Genomic DNA, 26618 nt, shown 5'->3' with positions numbered 1-26618 from the left:
TATGTAAACAGGTCAACTAGAGGAGATATCATAATGGATCTAGCATGAGGCAATGAACCTGATCAGGTGACAAATCTATCGATGGATGTGCATTTCAGACATAGTGATCACAACTCCCTTACCTTTACCGTAGCCTTGGACAGGGATACGAGCAGATGGTCTAGTAAAGTATTTAACTGGAGGAGGCAAATTATGATGCTATTAAACAGGATCTTAGGAACATAAATTGGATATACTCAGAGAAATGCACTACAGAAATGTGGTGGCGATTTAGGTAACACTTGCATGGGCTTCTGAATAGGCTTGTCGCATTGAGACAGGGAAAGGATTGTAGGGTAAAGGATGTGCATGGTAGACAACAGATGTGGAACATCTGGTTAAGAGGAAGAAAGAAGCATACTTAAGGTTTAGAAAACAAGGATTAGACAGGACTCAGTGGACCACTGAGTCTTATGTTAGTGGTGGGCAAACTAATGGATAGGATTCTTAGAGACTGGACTTATGAGCATTGGGAGAAGTATAGTCTGATTAGGGATAGTCAGCATGATTTTGTGAGGAGCAAGTCATGCCTTATGATTCTAATTGAATTGCTTGAGACTGTGACAAAGCACATTGATGAAAAGAGAGCAGTAGGTTTGGAGTACTGTATATAGATATTCGCAAAGCATTTGACAAGGTCCCCAATAGTAGGCTCATTCAGAAAGTCAGGAGGTATAGTATCTTGGCTGCATGGATTCAGAATTGGCTTGCTCATGGAAGGGAGAAGATGGTAGAAGATGGAGCATATTCTATCCGGAGACAGGTGAGCAGTGATATTCTGCAGAGATCTCTACTGGGACTGCTTTGTGATTTTTATAAATGACTTGGATGAGGAAGTGGAAGGATTGGTTAGTAAATTTGTAGATGATGTGAATATTGATGGTGTTTTGGATAATGTGATAAGTTACAACAGGACATTGATATGATACAGAGCTAGACTGAGAAGTGGCAGATGGAGTTAAATAAGAAAAGTATAAACTGCTTCACTTTGGAAAGTCAAACTTGAAAGTAGATAACAGTTAATACAGGGTTACTTTGGGGTTTTAATGTTTTTCTATCATTCATTCTTTGAGGTTTCTGCTGTTTCGTGGATGTCTGCGAAGAGTAAGAATTTCAGGTTGTATACTGTATACATTCTCTGATATTAAGTTGAACCATTGAACCATTGATTCTTAACAGTGTGGAAGAACAGAGGTATCTTAGGATCCACATCCATAGATCTCCTGAAATTGCAGTGTGTTGGACTTCATTGGTTGGGGGATTGAGTTCACGAGTCATGAGGTAATATTGCAGCTCTATAAAACTCTGTTTAGACCATACAGTTTATAGGAAGGATGCAGAAGCTATAGAGAGGGTACAGAGAAGTTTTACCAGGGTGCTATCTCGATTAGAGAACATGTCTTATAAGGATAGATTAAGCAAGCTTGGGCTTTTCTCTTTGGAGCTTAGGAGGATGAAAGGTGACTTGATAGAGATATATAAAATGATAGGAGGCATAGATAGATAGAGAAGGTAGCCAGACCTTTTCCCAGGACAGAAATGGCTAATACCAAGGGGCATAATTTTAATATGTCTGGAGGAAAGGATAGGGAGGATGCAAGAGGTAGATTGTTTACAGAGAATGGCAAGTGTCAGTGGTGATGGTAGTGACAGTTACATGAGAGACATTTAAGAGACTCTTAGGTAGGCACATGGATGAAATGGAGGGCTATACGGGAGGGAAATTGATCTGAGAATACATTAAAGATTTGACACAATATTGTGGGCCAAAGGGCCTGTACTGTGCTGTACTGTTCTATGTAGTATGTTCTACAATGAAAGAGATTTTACCAATACTAGATTGTTTTGTGAGTGTATGTTACAATAATGCAGTAGGAACAAGGATATAATCCTTTTAATCACTAATTACCCCAATACAACACTGGGGTGTCAAAGCTATGTAAATAGAAACAGAGGATATTAGGAGTCATATTCTAATGGTGTTGAAATGACCGTTTTGTCTGGAGTTCAACACAGATATGATTTTTGAGAATGTGGAGTATATTGAGTTGGAAGGTCAGAAAGCAAACAGGAAGAGGGAGAAAGTTGGATTGGGTGGGGACGGGTGGAAGGAGTATGTAGAGGTGTTGCTAATTGGAAAATGGAGCCTGGCAAAGTAAACCCAAACCAGGAGATTAGCAGTCTGTTAAGCGTTGAATCTGTGGCATTTAAGGCCAGTGATCCAAAATCCTGGAAGAAATCCTAGTATGACCTATATAAGGCCATCATGAGAGTGAAAAGGCAACTCCATGTGAAGTTAGAGACAAAACTGGATGCACGTCAGCTGTGGCAGAGTTTGCATGCCATTACATCCTATAATGCAAAACCTAACAGCACAACTGCTATGATGCTTCACTCCCTGATGTGCTCAATGCCTTATATTAATGCTTTAAAAGGGAGAATAAAATTACAATTGTGCAAATCCCCACAGTATCTGGTGATCCTGTGATTTCTATCAGAACATCCTTCAAGAGAGTGAAATCTTGCAAGGTGTCAGACCCTGATTGTATACTTAGAAGGGTATTGAAAACCTGTGCCAACCAACTAGCTGAAGTGTTAAAGGACTACTTCAATCTCTCACTGCTGCAGTCAGAATGTCTTATCTGCCTTAAAAGGGCATCAATCATTACCAGCACCAAAGAAGAGCAGAGTGAGCTTGCTCAACAATTGTTGCCCAGTAGCTGTCATAACTACTGTGATGAAGTGCTTTGAGAGAATGGTCATGGCTGAAGTTACATCCTGCTTAAGCAAGGACCTGGACCTCCTGCAACTTCCTTACAGCCACAACAGGTGCATAGTGGACACATTCTTGTTGGATCTCTCCTGGGCTTTTGACCACCGACAACAGTAGTACCTACTTCAGGCTGCTGCTTATCAATTACAGCTCAACATTCAGTACTATCAATTCTTCAGTACTAATCAACAAGCTACAATTCCTGAGCCTTTGTTCCTCTCTCTGCAACTGGATTCTTTATTCTTCCTTATTGAGAGCCCACAGTCAGTACAGATTGGTAATAACATCTCCCCTTTGTTGACATTCAACACAGGTGCACTACAAGAGTGCATGCTTAGTTCACTGCTTTACTCTGTATAAATTCATGACTGTGTAGCTAGGCACAGTTTATGGCAACTATGAATTCACCAATGACACAACTGTGGCTGGCAGAACCTCAGATGGTGACAAGGAGGCGTACAGGAGTGAGTTAGGTCAGCTGGTTGAGCAGTGTTGCAACAATGACCTTGCACTGAATGTCAGCAAAACCAAAGAATTGATTGTGAACTTCAGAAAGGGAAAGTCAAGTGAACACACACCAGTCTTCATTGAGAGATAAGCAGAGGAAAGGATGAACAGTTTCAAGTTCCTGGGTGTCGGCATCTCAGAGGTTCTGTGCTCACCAACCATATTGATACAGTCAACTTGAACATACACTAGCAGCTGTACTTTATTTGGAGTTTGAGGAGATTTGATTTGTCCACCAAAGACACTAACAAATTTCTACAGATGTACCATCGAGAGCATTCTGATTGGTTGCATCTGTGCCTGGTATGTAGGTGCCAATGCACAATCAGAAAAGGCTGCAGGGAAATCTTACTTGACAAATCTGTTGAAATTCTTTGAGGAAATAACAGGCAGGATAGGCAAGGGAGAATCAGAAGATGTTGTTTATTTGGATTTTTGAAGATATTTAACAAGATGCCACATATAAGACTGCTTAGCAAGATAGGAGTTCATGATATTACAGGAAAGGTACTAGCATGGATGGAAGATTGTCTGACTGGCAGGAGGCAAAGAGTGGGAATAAAAGGGGCCTTGGCTGGCTTCTGGTTGGCTTCCAGTGACCAGTGTGTGCTGCAGGGATCAGTGTTGGGACTGCTTCTTTTCACATTATATGTCAATGATTTGGATAACAGAATTGATGGCTTTATTGCCAAGTTTGTGGATAATACAAAGATAGGTGGAAGAGCAGGTAGTGCTGAGGAAGCAGGGTCTCTGCAGGAGGATTTAGACAGATTAGGGGAATGGGCAAAGAGGTGGCGGATGGGATATAGTGTAGGGAAGTGCATGGTCATGCACTTTGGCAGAAGAAATAAAGGTGTGGACTATTTTGTAAATGGGGAGGAAGATCAAAAGACAGAGCTGAAAGGGGACTTGTGAGACCTTAATGCAGCATTTCAGTGCTAAGGAAAGCAAATGCAGAGGTAGCATTAACTTCGACAGGACTAAAATACAAACGTAAGGATGTAATGCTGATGCTTTATAAGGCATTAGTCAGACCACACAGAGTATTGTGAGAAGTTTTGGGCCCCTTATCTAAGAAATAATGTGTTGGCATTGGAGATGGTTCATAAGACAATAGGATATAGAGGCAGAAGTAGGCCATTCAGCCCATTGAGTCTGCGCTGTCATTCAATCATGGGCTGATCCAATTCTTCCAGTCATCCCCACTACTCTGCCTTCTCCCCATACCCTTTGATGCCCTGGCTAATGAAGAACCTATCAATCGCTGCCTTAAATACACCCAATGACTTGGCCTCCACAGCCGCTTGTGACAACAAATTCCACAGATTTACCACCCTCTGACTAAAGTAATTTCTCCGCATTTCTGTTCTAAATGGATGTTCTTCAATCCTGAAGTCACGCCCTCTTGTCTTAGACTCCCCCAATAACATTGCCATTTCTAATCTGTTTAGGCCTTTTAACATTCAGAATGTTTCTATGAGATCCCCCCTCATTCTCCTGAACTCCAGTGACTACAGCCCAAGAGCTGCCAGGCGTTCCTCATATGGTAACCCTTTCATTCTTGGAATCATTCTTGTGAATCTTCTCTGTACCCTCTCCAATGTCAGTATAGCTTCTCTAAAATAAGGAGCCCAAAACTGCACACAATACTCCAAGTGTGGTCTCACAAGTACCTTACAGAGCCTCAACATCACATCCCTGCTCTTATATTCTGTACCTCTAAAAATGGATGCCAACCTGGAGGTTAACCTTCAGGGTATCCTGCACAAGAACTTCTAAGTCCCTTTGCATCTCTGCATTTTGAATTCCCTTCCCACCTAAATAGTAGTCTGCCTGTTTATTTCTTCCACCAAAGTGCATGATCATACACTTTCCAACATTGTATTTCATTTGCCACTTCTTTGCCCATTCTCCTAACCTAAACTATCTAAGACTGACTGCAGGCTCTCTGTTTCCTCAACACTACCCGCTCCTCCACCTGTCTTTGTATCATTGGCAAATTTAGCCACAAATCCATTAACCCCATAGTCCAAATCATTGACATACATCGTAAAAAGCAGCTGTCCCAACACCGACCCCTGAGGAACAACACTGGTAGCCAGAATAGGATCCCTTTATTCCCACTCTCTGTTTTCTGCTGATCAGCCAATGCTCCACTCATGCTAGTAACTTCCCTGTAATTCCATGGGCTCTTACCTTGCTAAGCAGCCCCATGTGCGGCACCTTGTCAAAGGCCTTCTGAAGATCCAAGTACACCACATTTACCAAAGGAATTTCACATGAATGAAAGGGTTAACATATGAAGAGCATTCGATGGCTCTGGGCCTGTACTCATGAAATTTAGAAGAATGAAAGGGAATCTCACTCATTGAAACCTATCAAATATTAAAAGGCCTAGATAGAGTGGATGTTTTCTACAGTACTGGAGTCTGGGACCAGAGGGCACAGCATCAGAGTTCTGCAATGTCCATTTAGAATGTCCAGAGGATAGAGAATCTGTGGAACTCATTACCACAGATAGCTGTGGAGGCCGTTGGATATATGTAATGCAAAGGTTAGTAGGTTCTTGATTAGTAAAGAAGTCAAAGATCTTCGGGAGAAGGCAGAGGAATGGGGTTGAGAGGGATAATAAATCAGCCATGATAGAATGGTGGAGCAGACTTGATGGGCCTACTGGCCTAATTCTGGTCTTATGGTTTCTGCAGAGGATTGCATATCCAGCCAGCTCCATCACAGGCACGAGCTTCCCCACCTTCAAGGACATTTTCCAAAGGTGGTGCTTCAAGAAGGTGGCATCATTTGTTAAGGACCTTCGCCATCTGGGATATGCCCTCTTCTCATTACTGCCATCAATGAGGAAGAACAGGAGCCTGAAGACTCACACTCAACATTTTAAGCACAGCTTCTTCTCCACCAACAGATTTCTGAACATTCCATGAACACTAACAAGATTAAACAATCTTGAATCTTGAACTTTATGCCAGTGACAATAAACCTGATTCTGATTCTGCGAGACTAGCTAAATGCAGTCTAGTGATGAGGTAAGGAACTCTGGAGCGGCAGAGATGCAGAATATAGAATAAAGATAGAAGATAGCACAGGAACAGGTACTTTAGCCCATGATGTCTATTCTGACCAGGATGCCAATTTAATTAATCCCATTTGCCTTCACGTGGTTAGTATTCCCTGCCTGCTCACGTGCCTGTGTATACAACTCTTCCATGTTGCTTTCATTGGAGTTAAAGGTTATAACCCCAGATAATAAGATGACAATCTTAACAAAGGTTGGAAGATTGAAGCATAGATCATTTAAAAGGAGGATGGAGGTAGAATGTTTTAGTATGAGGCTGTTTCCTTTATGGAGTAGTAGCAGTGCTGTGGTTAATAGACTAGTTCTGAAATGTAATAGGCAGTAAATGAGCATCTGAAAAATTGAGAACCATTGGGTGACAGATTGTTCCTACAGATGGATAAATGGGGATCAAGGTATTGGAATTAGAAGATTCTCATTGTATCTCAGAGGAACAAGATAGCTACAAGGAGCCACCAAATGACTTAAGATTTACACTCTAAGTTAGTAGTTTAAAATACAAGATCTTTGTTCTAATATGTACCTTTTAATAGCTGAGTTTATAATGCTCAAATAAAGTGATGTGATTATTCTGCTAATTATGTCTGCTAAGAATCTAACTTAAATTACTTTCCTTTTGATTTCAGCTATTAGTAAATCCTGAAAATGATTTCATTGTGGATTCAGCAGAATGGATTGGATCTTTTGAGATTTTGGGAATATTGACATGCCTTGAAATTTCAGTTGGCATTATGCTTTTCCAGTAAGAAACAAAAGTATCTATGTAACATGACTGTTATATATCTATTTATCTATTGAGATACAGTGCGTGATAGGCCCTTCTGACCCTTTGATTTAACCCTAGCCTAACATTGGACAATTTACAGTGACTAATTAACCTATTAACCAGTACACCTTTGGACTGTGGGAGGAAACCGGAGCATCTGGAGGAAACCCACGCGTTATTGCATTGTGGTTCATCTTTTGCTATAATGCTGAACGAAAGCAACTAGAAACAAAGGTTACAGTTCATAAGACATGTTACAAATATTGCAAATTATAGTGAAAACTTTCTTTTGAGTTGACATTTTACAAAACCAGAGAGCATGGTACAGTGTAACACAGGAAAAAGCCCTTCATCCCACAATGATTGTGCTGACCATGATGCCAATTTCAACTGAATATCTGCCATGTAGTGTATATCCCTCAATTCTCTGCCTGGACTGCTATTGTATCTGCTTTGACCACCTTCTCTAAAAGCCACCTATCACTGTCCATAGAATGAATACTTGCCACAAAAACTTTCTTTAAGCTTTCCCCTCTTAACCTAAAGCTGTACACTCTAATATTTGACATTTCCATCTTGAAGGAAGACTGAGGAGGAATTTCTTTAGCCAGACATTGGTGAATCTGTGGAATTAATTGCCACAGAGACCAAGTCTTTGAGTATAGTTATAATGCAGGTTCTTGAGTTGCAAGGGTGTCAGTGTTACAATAAGGCAGTTAAGAGGGGCTGAGAGGGATAATAAATCAGCCGTGATGGGCAGACTTGATGGGCTGAATGGCCTAATTCCACTTCTATATGTTATGATCTTTTAGAAAAAAACTCTGACTATTTAAGCTGTTCATGCCTCTCATAATTTTTTGTACTTTATATACCTGGGAAATCCACTGGATTCATTAACTGGAACCACATTTTCAAATCTATTCATTGTCTCTATTTATTTTCTCTTTATAAATTCTGGTGAAATTATAATTTAAATTTCTATTATCTCTTTTTTGTGTAATCAGTTGTACTGAAGCATTGGAGGAATGCTAGTGCCAATTGTTAGATTTTCAGATTAGCAACCCGAAGCCTGGACAAGCAATCTAGAAATGCTTCTGATATACCATTATTAAAGCTAATTTAAATAATCTGAATAAAACTAAAGATAGTATCCATAATTATTTGATTGCATCAAAACAATGTTAAAACTGACATTACACATTTGGAAATACGGTAGATTCTGGTTACCTGGGCCATCAGTTAATCAGGGCAGCCACTTTATTGGACAACTCTTAAAGAACAGAAATTAATCAAGAAAATAGCCAGGATCCCCTTTGTCTTTTTGGGACACTAATTGGGAACAATTTTTAACTAGCGTCTGTCGCATGCACTTGTGTGGCTGTTAGACAGTACACCATGCTTAGAGTGAACAGTTTTGTAAATAGCATCAGTTGTGTGTGCTTGTGTTATGCTGTGTGTCTGGCCAATGGATACCAATTCAAAAATCTTTTTTTTTTGATAATTTTGTTGTTTATTTTCACTGAAAAAATTCAGACCCTTGTCAAGATACCATGAAATGATTTGACACTACTGGACCAAATTAAAAGCAATGCATCTAACACCACTCATTTTCAGCTGGCAGAGATAACTGGAGTGCCAAAATCTACAATTACATGCTTGATACATCTGCAAGATAAGCTGCAAAAAGAATAGGTATTATGCGAAGGACAACAGGGAACATTCCAGAAATTAAACCATGAAGGTAAAGGATCCAGATATTAAAGAGGACCTCTATCAACTGTTTTCCATTGTAACTGCATGTCAATGGAGCAATGTTTGAAAAAAAGACATCGGGGGAGCTAGCTAAGAAGCTAGTTGTGAAGATTTTAAAGCAACGGATGGTTGGTTATCTCAATGGAAATGCTGGTGCCACATTAAATTCAAGAAAGCACATGGTAAGAAAGATAGTGCCGATGTTTTAAGTGCATACACAAAGATCTACTAAACTCCCTGACTTTCTTCAAAAATGTGCAGATGATATCTACAATCTCAATGAAACAGGCCTTTATTTATCGTGCCACATTGAACGGTTCCCTTGGCTACAAACATGCAACACTGTCAGAGAAAGCAATGGATCACATAATGGATCAATTATTTAGGTGTCTGCACTGATTTTGTTCTCTTATAATCAATCAAAAGAAAGCAGCTGTGTATACTATATGAATTCCTCCATTGATAAACTTTAGGAACAAACTAACTTTTATTCTTAATGTTCTAATTTGTTCTGTATTTCATTTAAATACATAATTTGTTACTCAGTTTGTCTTTTTTTATACCTTTTTAATTATTTCAATGAAACTTTGGCTAATTGGGGCAGCCACTTAATTGGGCCAAAATATATTGGTCCCGATTTGTCCCAGTTGTTAGAAGTACAGAATCCACAGTATATACTTTGCCTTCGTTGTCACTAAATCTAAATTCTGACATTTTGTATTCACCAGTATTGTGTGTGTGTACCTTCACTAGAAGGGCCACATAAATTCAAAGTGGTCCTCCACTGTCATATCCACATCTTACTAACTTCAACTCAAAGATCTTTGGAATGTGAGAAGAAACCCATGCAGTCATGGGGAGAATACAGAGTCATAGAGAAGTACAGCACAGAAGCAGGCCCTTTGGCCTATGTAGTCCATGCCAAACTCATTTAAGCTCTTACTCCCATTGACCTGCACTGGGGCCATAGTCCTCCTTACCTCTACTATCCATGTACTTATTCAAACTTCTCTTAAAACATTGAAATCAAACTCAGATGCACCATTTGTGCTGGCAGCTCATTCTCACAACTCTGAGTGAAGAAGTATTCCTCATGTTCCCCTTAAACCTCACCTTTCACCCTTAACCCACTTCAGTGGAAAAAGTCTGCTTGCATTTACCCTGTCTATACCTCTCATAATTTAGTATATCTTTATCAAATCTCTCCATAACTTTTACATTCTAAAGAATACAGTGCTAACCTATTCAATCTTCCCTTCTTTCCTTATACTCAGGTCCTCCAGAACCAGCAAGATGCTTGTAAATAATCTCTATACTCTTTCAACTCTTTTTACATCTTTCCTGTAGGTAGGTGACCAAAACTATACTCAGTACTCCAAATTAGGCCTCATAACATAACATTCCATTTCTTGTACTCAGTAATTGTTATGAAGGCCAATCTGCCAAAAGCTTTCTTTACGACCATATCAACCTGTGACATCACTTTCAATGAATTATGGCCCCCTATTCCCAGATCCCTTTGTTCTACCACACTCCTCAGTGCCTTACCATTCACTGTGTAACACCTGCACTGGTTGGTACTTGCCTTCATTAAATATGCAAACTCCTTACAGACAGAAGGAATTGAACCCCAAGTGTGGGTATTGGTTGGTGATTACATAACGTTAATTTTTTTTTGGATTTTCTCAGAAGAAGCAGTCCATGTCTGTTTGAAAAAACATCTAGACAATATTCAGGAATAGGCTGTTAAATGGCAGAAAAACAAGTGCCACATACAGATAATCATCTAATAATATATTGAGTCTAAATCAACTTCTGTCATTCCATGGCATAATCAATGTCAAAATCCTTACTTTCCATCTCCTAGGATGGCTAGAACATCAAATAAATCAAACACATCAATACTGTCATAGACTAGATATCCTGCAACAAATTATCCACATTCTGATACCCGAGCCTTTCAACTATCTACAGTACTGTACAAAAGACTTAGACACCCTATATGTTTTTGTGGTTTCAGATGGTATGGGCTCCACAGAGCCCTGATCTCCACATTATTAAGGCTGACTGAGATTACCAGGAGAGACATAAGCAAGTGAGACAGCCAAAGTCTGCTGAAGAACAGTGGCAAGTTCACCAAGATGCTTAGAACAACCGACAACCTACCAGCTGATTTCTTTATAAAACTGCATAGAAGTGTACCTAAGAGAATCACTGCTGTTTTAAAGGCAAAGGGAGGTCACATCAAATATTGATTTGACTTCATTTTTCAACTGTTTTTACTGTTCTTTATAGTAATTTTTCTGATATTTAGAAACTTTTCATTTCATTATTTTTAAAAGCATATTTGCTTTACAGTTTGTTTACATGTGCCGAAGACCTTTGCACTGTACTGTACAAGACACAAGTCAAGAGGATTATGAAGCTGCTTATATCTGCTTAGATGAACGATTGCAGTTCTTACAATACTCTAACAATCTTCTGGCTTCTATTTTTATGCAGATTTTTTTTCTCTATCTTTGTCCCCTTTCTCTTCTTCTTTGGCAGACCAACATTGATAAAAACGTCTTACTATCATTCTAGTTCTGCAGGTTTTGAGTTGAATGATGAGGTCAATATAAGATCTAGAGACTTTGCTACAACTGAGACAAGATGTGCTGATGAGGTTAATAGATGGTGGTTTATAAGGTGTGTATTCTGTCATTGTAACCTAACAAAGTGGCTTTAGGTTGTCAGTGTCACCCAAACACCTCCTCTATTTAGAGTGATATGGGCCAAGGATTCTCATGAGTGGATGGAAATGTGATACTTCGTCAAGGAGAATTAGTGAACATCCTTGAATCATTTCCTGTGTTCTCTTGATGCAGATTAAAGTTCTTTAGTCGGACATTCTGTGAGGTCCAGCTTGTTTTGAATCCATATAGAGATCTAGGGTAATTAACTGATTCAAACTAAAATCTGAGTTCTAAAATTACATAAAATCTGTACAAATCTGTAAATACTGAACATTACCAGTGCAACTTCTGCATTCTCAGCTGACAACAGTATCTGCTAACAGCATGTTCTACCGTAACATCTGTGTTTACTGGAAAGTAATTACCAAGATAAAAGAAATAGTCCATATTTTCCAAGATCTCTTCATGCAAATTTATTGTTAGCGGAAGTGGGTGATAGCAAGGTGTAACTGCAACATATTGGTAGAAACATTTGTATGCAGATATATAGATTGAACATACTGTGGTTACGTTCTACTAATAATAGAAGGATCAATATTTAAACCAGAGTATCGGTGCCAATTAAATGGACTGCATTGTCTTGTGTAAGCCCGTACATTTTCAGTACTGTCTCAGGATTGGTCATGTTGAAAGCATTCTATTAGTTATATTTTATTGGTAGTAGACAGATTCTAAGGAATCCTAGGAGGTTAGGTTGTGGTGGGCAACCTGACCTCCTAACCTGTGGAGTATTCACTTCCTGGGCTATTGTAACCATAACATTTGTATCTGTTTCATTAATGATGTCATTGAAGATAGTTGTACTTCTCCGAGAATCTCTTACAGGAGTATCTAGGGATGATGACTGATCTTCAACAATGACAGTTCATTGTCTCTCCTGTGTTCTGATTCCAGCCAACAGCATGTTTTCTCCATAGTCCTCATTGACTTCAGTTTTCCTAAAGCTGCTGAGTGCTAAACCCAGTCAAATATTATCTTTTTCACTCATTTACTGGCTCAAGCTTCACTGGCATCCCGTATTATCTGTGAGAAGATGGTGGTGAACTAATGAAAGTACTCTCAAAGTGCTGTTGTGTAGATAATATCTGGATGACTGGATCATGAGATTGGAAAGCAAGGAGTGAAGCAAAACGTTAAGAGATGGTGGGACAGAATCAGGACTGCAGGGGTGAATCAAAGAATGAATCAAATCTTTGCTTTGGAGGAAACAAAGAAGCATCTAAGTCCTAAAGGGTGAGGTGCGATGGATGATTGGCTGGGTTGGGGGGGGGGAGGGGAAAGCAGTCAAAAATGATGAGGGCCTCAGATGGGTCAGAGAAAGGAATGTCATTTCGGAAATGGATCGTGTGAAAAATTGATATGAGGGAGTCAATTTAGCAGAGAAGAATATTGGTAGGTTTTGGAAAAGTTTCTGAATACAAAGAGGTACAGCCTGCCAGAGAATAATCTAAGGACAAAGGATAGAGCACCAGGCTATAGCACCAAGATAACCAATGAAGCTAGAGCAAGACTGGGTACAAAGGAAGTTAGCCACTTAAATGAGAATCACTTTTATGGTGATTGGAAAACAAGTTGTGACCATGCAGAATTTAGTGTGTGCTAGCTGCTAAGAGGAAATACAGTTAGATAAGAATATTTGGTTGAAGTGACCAGAATATTAATATCAAGTTTATTTTAGTAAAGGAGCAACCATTTGTTTAGAGAATTTACAGGAGCAATGTGGAGAAACATTTTAAAGGCAGCATGATTGAAGAAATTAAGAAAAGGGAAGTTTAATAATGAAAAGGTCAAAATAGATAATTTTATAATTGGTGGATGGGATATGAAGTTCACAATTCCTAGCAGCTTCCCATCTTTAGGAACCATCAAAAATTCACCATCATAAACTTTTAATAAAAAATTCCAATTCTTCAAAGTCCCCAAACTCAAAAAAAGTAAATTGCATGAAATGTAGATGCTGCAAATCTAAATAAAAAGAGAATTGCTGGAAATACCAAGATTGTTAAATGGCATCTGTGGCAAGAGAAGCAGAGTTAACATTTCAGGCCTCATGAAGGGTATTCAACTTAAAATGTTAACTCTGTTTCTCTTCCTACAGATGTAGCCTCACCAGTTCCGTTCTTATGTCAAAAGTAGTTTTGTTGTGAAAACTAGAAGGAGATTCATTTGGCTGTCCAAAACTGAAATTGGTTCAAATCCCCATAATAAAAAGCAAACTTTACTTTCTCATTCATGGAATAACAATCAATGCTTTTGTTGACTCTGTTCAATTACCTGAGAGCTGATAATTCAATGATCAGACAATGACATTGTGAATCAGGAATCACATCAGGCCAAGTTAGCTTCAAATGTCCTTCCATGAAGGGTATTAGTGAACCAGTTGGGGTTTAATTACATTATTTTCAAGATCACCATTAATGGTGCAAGTATTTTATTTCCAGTGTGATGTAATTGTTTTAATTTAAATTGTCAGTGACTATGATGGGATTCAAGCTTGCATATCCAGATCAATGATCCGGACCTCCAGAACAGGAACTTAACTAATATATTTCTGCACCAGTATTTGCAGTTAAAACTGTTAAGTCTAAAATGAAACTTCTTTGCATTACTATTAACCATATCATTGTTACACAAGTATCCTGCTGCCACTAACATAATGTTATTAGGATCTGAATGAGCAGGTGTGGGAGTTACTTTTTTGGAATTGGCTTCATTTATATTAGATCAACTATTAATGAATGCTGGGCGTTCAAAGCAATTCATTAATTAAGACCATTTAAACCTTGGTACATACTGTTACTAGTTAGTATATTTGTCATCTCATGTTAGGAAGGAAGGGGAAAACAATCATTTGAAGGAGGAAGTGCATGTTTGTAGTATGTGTAATTATTTAGATGAAAATATAATTGGCCTGTTTAATATATTTGAAGACAACACAGAATTGTTGGAGCTCTGGATAATGAGGAAAGTTGTCAAAAGATATCGAAGTTTGCAGTAAATGACAGGCCTATCAAGAGTCTGATAAGAGCAGGATTGAAGCTACCCTTGAGTCTCTGCTTAATGAGAGGGATGAAGAGAGAATGACTAGAGTGGAAGGGGTCCTTGATTTTGTTGGCTGCCTACCCAACGCAGTGAGAAATGTAGACAGAGAAGAGAAATTCAACATGCTTTCCTTCATAGTTTGGGACGTTAGTTACAAAAGTTAGCATGTTATTTTACAGCTGTATGAAAGTTTAGTTAAGCCATATCTGGAGTATTGATGCTGATCTAGTCACCCCACAATAGGAGGAGAAGGATGGGGCAGCCTTGGAAAGGATGCAGAAGAGATTCACCAAGATGTTGTCTGGATTGTTTTCTCTGGAGCATCAGAGGCTGATGAGTAACCTGATAAAGGTATATAAAGTTGAGAGATAGATGGGGTAGATAAGCAGAGTGTTTCCCTTCATGTCAAATATTAGAAGGCATAGTTTTATAGTCAGCGGATATATATTTAGAGGAGATATGTGAGGCATTTTTTTAACACGATTGTTAGGTGCCTGGAACACACTGCTAAGGCTAGTGGTAGAAGCAGATATGAATGCAATGTTTAAAATGTATTTAGACAGACCAAGGAATGGAGGGAAATGCACAGGTAGATGGGATTGGTTAAATTGACATCATGTTTGGCACTGACATGGACAGGAAGGCCTGTTCCTGTGCTGTACTGTTTTCTGGTCTATGTAAAAGAGGGAAAATACTAAGGGAATTTATGCACAGTGTAATTGGGTGCCTGCCAGACTTCTAAGGATTTCTAACCAAGTTCTGAGGATGTGTGAAAATGATGATGAAAGACAGATGTGAGTTTTCAGGTTAAATAGCTGATGCCTGCAATGACAAGATTGTTATATGAGGAAAAATTAAACGGACTAAGTCTTATTTTACTCCGAAGACTACAGACTGCAAATGCTGGAACATGGAACTTTAAAAAAATAGAATGTAGAAAGAAATCAGAAGCTCTAGCAACATATGTGGAGCAAAAAGTGCGGATCTTTTGCCTGCACAGATGGTCTTTGACCCATTGTGTTCTTCCAACATTGTGTATTTTAGGCCTGTACTCTCTTGAATTTATAAGAACAAGAGGCGATATTATTGAAATATACATAATTCTGAAGGGGGTTGATATGGGTAAACACAGAATTAGTCATTTTTCTGGCTGAAGCATCTAGAGCTAAAAGGCACAGTTCAAAATAAGGAGCAGGCCACTCATAACTGAGATGAAACTACTGTATATTCTTCAGATGAGAAGAGTCGATCATTAGATTTCTTTACCTAAGGAACTTGTGGAGATCACTGAGTATAGTCACAATAAAGATGGATAGAATTTTTTTAATATTGGTGAATTAAGTGAAATGTGATAGTGAAGGAAACTAATGCTGAATGAAAATAATTCTCATGGTCATCTTGAATAGTGGAGCAGGCACCGGGGATCAAATGGCCTTTTCTTGCTCCTGTACCTTATAATTTTACGTTCATCCATTGCTGGCACCTCCCGAGTCACCAGTCAGCTTTTTGCCTCTGGATCTGTCAGCGCCAATAATTATTTCCTTCTTTATTGTATATAGGCATCCGTTAGTCTCATGAGACCAGGGATTTGCACCTTGGAAGGTTTCCAGGGCGCAGGCCTGGGCAGGGTTGTATGGGAGACCGACAGTTGCCCAAGCTGCAAGCCTTCCCCTCTCCACACCACCGATGTTGTCCAAGGAAAGGGCACTAGGACCCAAGCAGCTTGGCACTGATGTCGTCGCAGAGCAATGTGTTGTTAAGTGCCTTGCTCAGGGACACAATGAGCTGCCTCAGATGAGGCTCGAACCAATGACCTTCAGATCACTGGACCTGATGCCTTATCCACGAGGCTATGCTTTAATGAGCACACCCCTATCTCTAGCTCCCTTCCTGGAATTAACTGTTGGACTCCACCCCCACCATTCACCTCACCACCACCTGTCCTCGCAGCTCTCCCCAACAAGATGAAGTGCTATTTTTCCCAGCAGCTGCTTTCTTTCTCACCAAATCTCTATCCCACGCTCTCTTTCCATCTCCCCACCATTCTCTCCAAACCCCTAATGTTTGCTCCCTCTTGGTACTCTTCAGAAATAGGAAGAAGTATAATTAAGTTAAATGCTCTGATTTTTTTTCAGGCAAAATGAGGGTAAAAGTCTGGATCAACAAAAGCTTATAACTCATTTCATTGAAGAGGGAACTCCAGTTATAATTTGTAAGTTCGTGATTTCAGCCTCCCATTTTTTCTTAACTATTAAACTTGCGCTCAAATTTTGCATATAAAATGTGGCTAGTAAATCGTGTGAAATGAGAGAAGTGTCATAATATTCCTTATGCACATTGAGTATATTTCACACAGCTCTTTACATAACTAATACATTAAAGGTTGCAGCAGGAAGCAATAAATTTGCATATTATCTTACACTATAATGTTCAATAACACAAAAGTAATAATTGCATTTTATTTAATTATTATTGACAAACATTTAAACAACTTGGTTTATCATGAAAGCATATATCATCTTAGTTTCAAACATTTGACTAACTTATACACTATACCCTGCAATTGCACTCTGAGAAAATTATCTGTATTGTAATTTTCCCTTGTGCAAACCCTGGCAAAAAATGATGAAATGTACAAATGTTTGTATTTCTTTCACTTTGCATTTATTTAGTTTTTTCCCCTAACTAAATTTCTTAAAGAGTAAATTATTATTCCACATCTCAAGTAATTTAGAGGTAAATTTTGAATTTGCTCAGGAAGTATTTCATTCAACAAATTGCTGTAACAGGAAGTACACTATTCTTTATGCAATTACAGTTCTGTGTAAAAGTCTTAGACATACATGCAGTATATATCTAAAACTTTTGCACAGTTCTGTAGTAATTGTATGTATTGCACTGTCCTGCTGCTGCATACAAAACAAATTCAAGACATACTGTTTGCAAGTGATGATAATCCTGTAATAGGTCTCTATTGTGGTCTAAGAGTGGGAAGGTGGCAGGGAGAGGGAAATGAATCATAGTTGGGAAAAGGGAGAGGGGACGGAGTGGGAAATACCAGAGACACATTCTGTAATGATCAATGAACCAATTGTTTGGAGTTAGTTGACCTTGCCTGATGTCTCAGGGCTGGATATTTCTTCACCCATGCCACTCCCTGCCCCGGCACCTGTCTCACACCCTTCACCCAGCACTCCACCCTTGCCATTCCCAACATCCTTTGCTCTCGCAAGATTTAGAAACTCATTCTCCACCCCACGTTGACAAATGCAGTACTGTACAGAGATCTTGGGCATCCTAGCTACAGTAGATATATGTGGCAAAAATTTTATATTTGCATAATAATTTCTTAACTTCTCATGCTTTGATTTTTTTTTCACTGCTCTTATGGAATAAAACAGCATGTAACCCTCAAGCATTCGTTTTGTTGGGGTTGTCAATAAGAAAAGTTCCGGAACAGACTAAGTTCCTAGTATTGGATCCTGATATCATAGGAATATACAACATGCCCAATAAAATTGAGAAGGTACAGGTAAGAAAAGCTGTAGCAAAAGTTCGGCAACCAATTTATAAAATTTAAAAAGGCCTTTTCCACAAGAAACAAGATATTGGATATTATGAAATAATTGATTATAATAAATTGTTTTATCAGTTTTTTTAGGAAAGCTTTATTTAAGAATCATTGTCAGTTGACTTACATAATCAATTTTACTTGTGCCCATATTAATAAAACCCCATTTCCAAGATATCTTTCTGTTGTATCTAACCAGAGATCTGGCACTTGTGACTTCATGTAAGATATAAAGTTTAAAGAACATGATCTAGAAATTCTCTCAATAAAATGAAGTATTGACCCCAGTGTTAATGACAAGTCTCAAGGGTCAGAGATTTCTGATATTGGTCTTTAAATTTCGTTCACATCAGAATTGCAAGCTGATGATGTGTGCACTGCGTCACAAGCAGCTTGTTGATGAAGACCATTTGATTTTTTGAGCTCATCACTTGTGTGCTTGAAAAGTAGATAGGACATAAACTAATGAATGATAGGGCACTAGGGAGTGTAATGAAATGGAGGAACTTTTAAGAGTACAAATGCACAGTTTATTGAAAGTGGTGACACAGGTAGACAGGGTGGTGAAATGATATTTAGCTTTCATTAGTCAGAGCATTAAGTGTAGAAATTGGGATATCATGTTGCAGCTGTACCAGTCATTGGTGAGACTGCACTTGGAGTTCCCTGTACAGGTTTGGTCACCCTGTTATTTGAAAGATGTGGTTAAACAGGAATGAATGCAAGAAAAGCTTATGAGGATGTTGCCAGGACTAGAAGCACTGAGTTGTTGGAAAGGTAAGCCAGGCTAGGTCTTTATCCCTTAGAACATAGGAGAATGAGGGGAAACCTCACAGAAATATTTAACATTATGAGAGGCATAGATAAGGTGGATGGTAGCAATGTTTTCCCCAGGGTAGGTAAGACCAAAACTAAGGGCATAGATTTAGGGTGAGAGGGGAAAGATTTAAATGGTACCTTTGGGGCAACTTTTTCACACAGAGTGTGGTGAGTATATTGAACGAGATGCTGGAAGAACTGGTTAAGGTAGGTACAATACTATCGTTTAAGAAGCACTTAGGGGGCAGGTCTTTGAGGGATATGGGCCAAATAACGGAAACTTCAGTGTGGTTCCATAGTTGTCATAGACTTGCTAGACCAAAGGGCCTGTATTGATGTTGTATTCCTCAATGACTCGATTACCACCAGTTGCCTTTGAAGGGTGGGTATATGCAGAAAGAGTACAGACCATGTGGAAGGACAACTGGTGGGGATGATTGAAAAATACAAACATTTGTAGCATCAACTATTAGCAAGGCATCAGGAACTAATGGAAAAGAACTCCAAAAGCATAATACAACCTATGTTGAAAGTTTGAAATTCAACAAAGAATACTGGAAATACTCTACAGATAATGTAACAACTACGGAGAGGGAAACAAGTTAATACTTGCTTTAACCGGAATCTAGTCATGGGCCTGTAAGCATCTCGTATGTGTTTCTAGAACTGACGTGTATTTTTGACACTTTCTGTTTTATTCAAGGGAGAGGCACTCAGCGAGTATGAGACGGTTAGATAGTAGAGGAAGAGTAGATGGTAAACAGAAAAGGGGCAGGGGGCTAAGGGAGAGAGATTTGAGTGACAGGGAGAGAAGAGAATTATGAAGATGTGAGGCAATAAAGTCAGGAGATGGGGGCTTTGAGATCTAGTCAGAATTCCAGGCTTTACACTCAGATGCATTTTTTAAAAACTTCTCTTGGGCCACATCCCATCACAATTGAGTTGGTACCAATTCATTCAGGTTAAAGAAGCAGAACAGGTAGGGCAGGAAGCCAAGATAGGCTAAATTATCTTAATATGAGAGGCCTGGCAGTTAAAGCAGAAGAGCTGAGCAAGGATTCCGGTATTTTGACATTATAGCTATTACAGAAACATCATTAAGGGATAAGCCAGACCAGCAGCTCAACATTCTAGGTACAGATCCTACTAGTGTGATAGAAGTGGAGGTAAGAGAGGAGGGAAAATAGCTCTTATTAATTCAGAAACAGAATTAGATTTATTATCACTGACACATTGTAAACTTGTGTTTTGTTGTAGCAGTGAAATGCAAGACATAAAAAATTACTTAAGTTACAAAAATAAATCAATAGTGCAAAAGACAAATAAAAACTTCGCAGCAGTACTTAGGAAGTATATTCCTGGGCATTGTAGTGTGAGGCTGTATGGACAGCACTTAGGAGTAAGAAGGGTGTGATCACTTTGATGAGATTCCACTATGCGCTCCTCAGTGGTCAGCAGGAATTAGAAGAACAAATATGTAGAAAGAATATAGATAGCTTTAGGGATAATAGGGTTGTAATATTAGTTGATTTAAAATTAATTAGCACTGCATTGGTGCTAAGGGATTTGATGGGACCAAATTTGTTAGTGTGTCCAGGAAAATTTTCTCAGGCAATATGCGGATGGCCCTACAAGAACAGAAGTCTTGATAAATTAATTAGATACTATAATCTTCCCCTAATGTGTGAGGGAGAAGTAGAATATTGAGAGGAATTGATGGGGAATGCAAAGAATAAACTGGGATAGCGTAGATTTAGTGTAAAGATGGGTGCCTGTAGTCAGCGTGGACTCAGTGAACTCCAGGGCCTTTTTCTGTGTGCTAACACTGCGAATAGTACCTATATCCACTGCTGGTCACATTTACTGTAATTAATTGTCTTGTGTATTTTAGGCTATTGGGTGGAGATCAATGGAATTCTGGAATGAGTTTGAATATTTTAACATCTTCCTGCCTGTGAGACCCAAAGGTATTTAAAGTTACTGCCGCTTCAATGCATGACAATGGAGTTATGGCTGGAGAACAGAATCTTCAGATGCACAGCATACTTATAATCTTTATGCACTCTGTCCTCACAATACTTTTGAGCACATCTGCTTTTCATAATACTGCAATAAAAATAACAGCTAAATGTATCTTCATTATTTTATTGCTTAAATATTTTCAGGTGTAGGGGTGTTGAAATGTAATGACAATTTTTTTTTACAGGAAATACAGATAATTCCAAGTAAATTTATTATCAGGTTACATATATGTCACCAGATCATTACCCTGAAATTCATTTTCTTGCAGGCATTCACCATAAACACAAAGAAACACAATAGAAGCAATGAAATAAAACACACACAAGACGGACAAACAACCAGAGTGCAAAAGAGAACAAACTATACAAATACAAAAAGAAAAGATCATACAAAGTAATAGTAAATAAATAAATAAACAAGCAAGCAAGCAGTAACAATATCAAGAATATGAGATGAAGAGTCCTTGAAAGCGAGTGTCCTGTGGAGTGTATCTTATTCTGATTGTTGGTTAGTTTAGAAGCTGCAGCTGCTTTTCCCATTGAATAGATGCCTGGTGTCGAGTTTCAAATATCCTGGGTATATAAAATAGCAGGTGAAAGGGACTTGCTCTCTTCTTCCTTTGTTTAAGGCAAGACCATTGGGAAGGTATGCTCTGTGCACATTTTTAACTAAGCATGTTTGTTGAGTGTTCAGGTTTGTAATGTCCATAACTTGGGGAACATGAATGTTTGGTCAAAATTTTAGTTTGTAAATAAATAATTAATATACCTATTTACAAAGAGTGCTTTCTGCATCAATTGACAGACCCACAAACCTGATTAAGCTTTACAGTGAGTCCATAGGTTATGGATATCATTCAGTCTTGGAGTGAGTGAGGTTGAGAGAAATTATCCCCTCTGGTTCAAGAAAACGATGTTTAAGGAGTATTAACTGTTCCTGAACCTGGTGCTGTGGCTCTGAGGCCCCTATACCTCCTTCCTGCTGGCAGCACTGAGAAGGTAGCGTGACCTTGATGGTGGGGGTCCTTGATGATGTATGCTAGAACTACTTGTAGATGAGCTCAGTTGTATAGAGGGGTTTACCCATGATGAACTGGGGTCTGTAACCACAACTTTTTTATAGGATTTCCCATTCAAGGGCATTGGTGTTCCTCTACCACGTCATGACATAACCAGTTAGTATATTCTCCATTGCACATTGATAGAGGTTTGTCAGAATTTTAGGTGACATGCTGAATCTTCGCAAACTTCTAAGAAAAAAGAGGCCTGCTATGCTTTCTGTGTATGGCACTTTTGTGCTCTACCCATGACAGATCACCGCTGAGGAATTTAAAGATGCTGACCCTCTCCATCTCTGATTCCCTGATGAGGACTGGCTTATGGACCTCCAGTTTTATCGTCCTGTAGTAAATAATCAGCTCTTTTGGTTATGCTGACGTTGATTGAGAAGTTGTTGTGACACATTGAGCAAGATTTTTAATCTGTTCTACATGCTAATTTGTCAGCTCCTTTGATTTGGTGAAAAACAGTGATGTTGTCAGCAAACTTAAATATGGCGTTGGAGCTGTGCTTAGCCTCACAGTCATAAGTGTAAAACAATTAGGGGACCAAGCACACAGCCTTGTGGTGCACCACTGCTGATGGTGATTGTGGAGGAGATCTTGTCAATCTGAACTGACTGGGGTCTGTAAGTGAGGAATCCATTTCTATGAGGCCTAGGCCTTGGAGCTTATTGATTAGATTTGAGAGGATGATAGTCAGAGCTATAGTCAATGAAGAGCATCTTGATGTGTGCATCTTCACTACCCAAATGTTCCAGGGGCTGAGTGAAGAGTCAATGAGATGGCATCTGTTGTCAACCTGTTGTGACGGTAGGCAATTTGGAGTAATCCAAGTCACTCTTTAGGCAGAAGTTGGTATATTTCATCACCAACTTCTCAAAGCCACTTTAACGCAGTGGGTATAAGTGCTACTGGACAATAGTCATTGAGGCAGGTTATCACGTTCTTCTTGGGGACCAATATAATTGGAGCTTGCTTGAAGCACTTGGGTACCTCAGACTGCTGAAGTGAGAGGTTAAAGATATCAGTAAATATTCCAGCCAGTTGATCAGCACAGTTCTTCAGTACTTAGCTAGGTAACCCATCTGGGCCATATGCTTTCTGTGTGTTCTCCCCCCTGAAGGATGTTCTCACATTGGTCCTAGAGACTGATATTACAGGGTGATCAAGGGCTCTGGGAGTTCATTATTGAAATAGATATTGTGGATAGTTATTGAAAAGTAGTTTCATAATGGTTATTTCATAGGTAGTGATCTTCTATTTTCAGTTTAAAATCTATTGAATAAAATAAAGAACATTTTAAAAGGCTTATCTAACATATAACATTGATAGTTGTAATAAACAGAATTGGTACGAATCTTGGTAATTAAATGAAAATGAACTACTCTGTTAGAATTATATCCCATGTCCTGTGTGCTCATGTTGACAAATTCAGCATAGCGTAACATCAAGTGAATAGAGGTCTTGAAACAACAAACAATTTGCTGGAGAGACTCTGTGCATCAGGCAGCATCTGGGTGGGGGGGGGAGGGGAGTTTGATTGGGAAGCTTTTAAAAACTAACTGAAGGCAAATAGAAAAGTCATTTTTAAGGTAATAATGAAGAGGATAACCAGAGGTTTCTTCAGATATATGAAGTATAAAAGAGAAGCGAGGGTGAATATCAGACCAATGGAAAATGATGCTAGAGGTACTAATGGGGGGATAGCGAAATTACAGATGAACTGAATAAGTATTATGCATCACTCTTCACTCTGGAAGACATTAGCAGTATGGTGGAAATTCCAGGTGTCAGGAGGCATGAATTGTGAAAAGTTATTACTCGAGAGAAGATTCTTGGGAAACTTGAAAGGTCTTAAGGTAGATAAGTCACCTGGACCAGATGGTGTACATTCCAGGGTTCTGAAAGAGCTGGCTGAAGAAATTGTGTAAGCATTAGTAATGATCTTTCAAGAATCACTAGATTCTGGAATGATTCCAGAAGACTGGAAAATTGCATATTTTTCTCCACTTTTCAAGAAGAGAGAGACAGAAGATGAGCTAGTTAATCTGACCTCAGTGAGATGTTGGAGTCAATTATTAAGGATGAGGTGTCAGGGTACATGGAGGCACATGATAGAACAGGCCGTAGTCAGCACGGTTTCCTCAAGGGAAAATCTTGTCTGATAAATCTTTTGGAATTCTTTGAAAAAATAGCAAGCAGGATAGACAAAAGGAGAATCAGTTGATGTTGTACGGTTTGATTTTCATAAGGCCTTTGACAACGTGCCACACATGAGGCTGCTTAACAAGCTACAAGACCTAAGTATTATGAGAAAGATTCTAACATGAATAAAGCAGTGACTGATTGGCTGGGACTTTAGTCAAGCATTTAACAAGGCCACTCATCATAGGCTGATTCAAGAGATGAGCACACATTGTTACTTTTTAGATTAGATTCAAATAAGCATGGCATGGAAAACAGAGTAATTATGAGATGAAGAACATGTCCTTAGATTGTGGAAATAGTTCTATGAGGTAAATCACTTTAATGTGAGGAGTAAAATATTTAAAGGAAATATTTGAGGCAACTTTTTACATTGAGCATGGTAGCTACCTGGAACGTGCTTTGAGGGGTACAGGTTTGTAGGAATAGATACAATAGCAGAGTTTAGGAGGCATTTATGGAGGAATATGACAGGCAGAGAATGAAGGAATATAGATGATGTGTAGGAAACTAGGATGGGGGGGGGGGTTCCCAGCTTTTTTTATGCCATGGACCCCTGCCATCAGCCGGTGGGTCTGTGCGCCCCAGGTTGGGAACCCTGTGTAACATCTAAAATAAAAACAGAAAATGCTGGAAATTCTCAATAGGTCAGGTCACATCTGTGGGAAGAAATACAAGTAATGTTTTGGGTTAAAGAGCCTTTTTCGGAACTAGAAAGGAGACAAACATTACCCTCTGCTGCTTTTTTACATTTTAGACTGCTTTCTGTATTTCTGTCATCTTAATGAAGGCAGACATATTATGATGAGACTCAATACACTTGCACAGCCTTAAAAGGGAGAGGGTTTTTGAAGAGTAACGCCTCAAGTGAGGTACAGAACTTGTGGTCAACCAGGCTGCAGTGAACCCTGCTCTTGTATAATCTGGAGTATGAACATCATGCATCTCAAGGCAGTAGACAAATACAAGCTGTATTCACAAAATTCTTCAATTCACTGGAAGGACACGTAAACCAATGTCAAAATCTTCTTCCAAAACAACAGCCACAGTAGAGGTCCTAATTTACACTTGATCAATTATATGGGACAAGCCATGTTGCTTGCATGCCCAACAGTGAATTGCTAAAACAGATGGTCTGTTCCAAGCCCTGTTATAGGAAGAGATTACCAATAGTCAATGTTGTTCCTTTGCTTAAGAAGGACAGTAGGGATAATCCAGCAAATTATAGGATAGTGACGTTAAAGTAAGTCATTAGGGAGAATTCTTAGGCATTGACCTGAAACGTTATTTGCTTCTCTTCCCAAAGATGCGACTCAACCTACTGAGTATTTTCAACATTTTCTGTTTTTATTTTGGATGTTACAGCATTTTTTTTTCAAGTATTTGAAGTGAGCCATATTTTCCAGAATTTTACAATGAGCCAACAGTGCATTGTTAGAGGATGGTGTGATGCAATGGGGCAGGTCAGTAATGCACCTTGTATCTGCTTTGTGTGTGAAGAGCTTTATAACATAATTATATTTGTTTGAATATATTTCTTTGTGTTCTTTGATTTCATTCTGACTTGTGTTTCCCTCAGTAATGATAGAATCAGTTTCTCCTTTTTTAGGAATTGAAGAATGACACTGTCTTCAAAAACTAAAAAGCTGCAGATGCTGGAAATCTGAAATAAAATGGGATACATAAACTTGAGGAACCACATCTCATTTTCTGACCTCAGGACTCTACACTGGATTCAACAATTTCAGAAAATCAGCCTTTCTCACTTGTATCAGAACTGGTTTGTTCTCAATTCATAGATGCCGCCTAACTTACAGATTTCCAGTATTTTATTTTATTTCAGATATCCAGAAAGTGCAGTGTTTTGTATCTCACCGTTCTGTTATTGGTTTCTTTTCCTGTGCTTCTCTGTTCTCAGTCATGTCCATCAATTTATACATTTTCCAAACAGACCAGTTATGATCCACAATATTTGCTCTCTTAGTTGATACTATAACACGCTGTAAGGTTTCACTGCTAATGTAATAGCTTCTCTGTAATGTTCCACTGCTAAGGTAATGGTTTCTCTGCAGCCGCAATGTTTGGATTATGACTAGAGATAACGGGGCATGTTAGCCAATGAACGGGACGTTGTAGAACATAGAACAGTACAGCACAGTACAGACCCTTCTGCCTACAATGTTGTGCTGACCCTTAAACCCTGCCTCCCATATAACCCCCCACCTTATATTCCTCC

At 38.9% G+C, this 26618-nt stretch overlaps 1 protein-coding gene across 1 annotated transcript in view; it reads left to right on the top strand.

Moving 5' to 3' along the window:
• ufsp2 (ufm1-specific peptidase 2) overlaps nt 1-26618 on the top strand; it is a 126010-nt gene that overhangs the window by 44914 nt on the left and 54478 nt on the right. Inside the window, exons 9-12 of the mRNA XM_059974020.1 lie at nt 7037-7152; nt 16841-16917; nt 18107-18237; nt 20987-21062. Coding sequence (XP_059830003.1) covers nt 7037-7152; nt 16841-16917; nt 18107-18237; nt 20987-21062 — 400 coding nt within the window. The remainder of the gene's footprint in view (nt 1-7036; nt 7153-16840; nt 16918-18106; nt 18238-20986; nt 21063-26618) is intronic.

Source organism: Hypanus sabinus, chromosome 7 (genome assembly GCF_030144855.1).
Source record: "Hypanus sabinus isolate sHypSab1 chromosome 7, sHypSab1.hap1, whole genome shotgun sequence".
Taxonomy (NCBI): Eukaryota; Metazoa; Chordata; class Chondrichthyes; order Myliobatiformes; family Dasyatidae; genus Hypanus; species Hypanus sabinus.
Note: the sequence above shows the minus strand (reverse complement) of the source record. Positions and strands in the feature narration are given on the sequence as shown.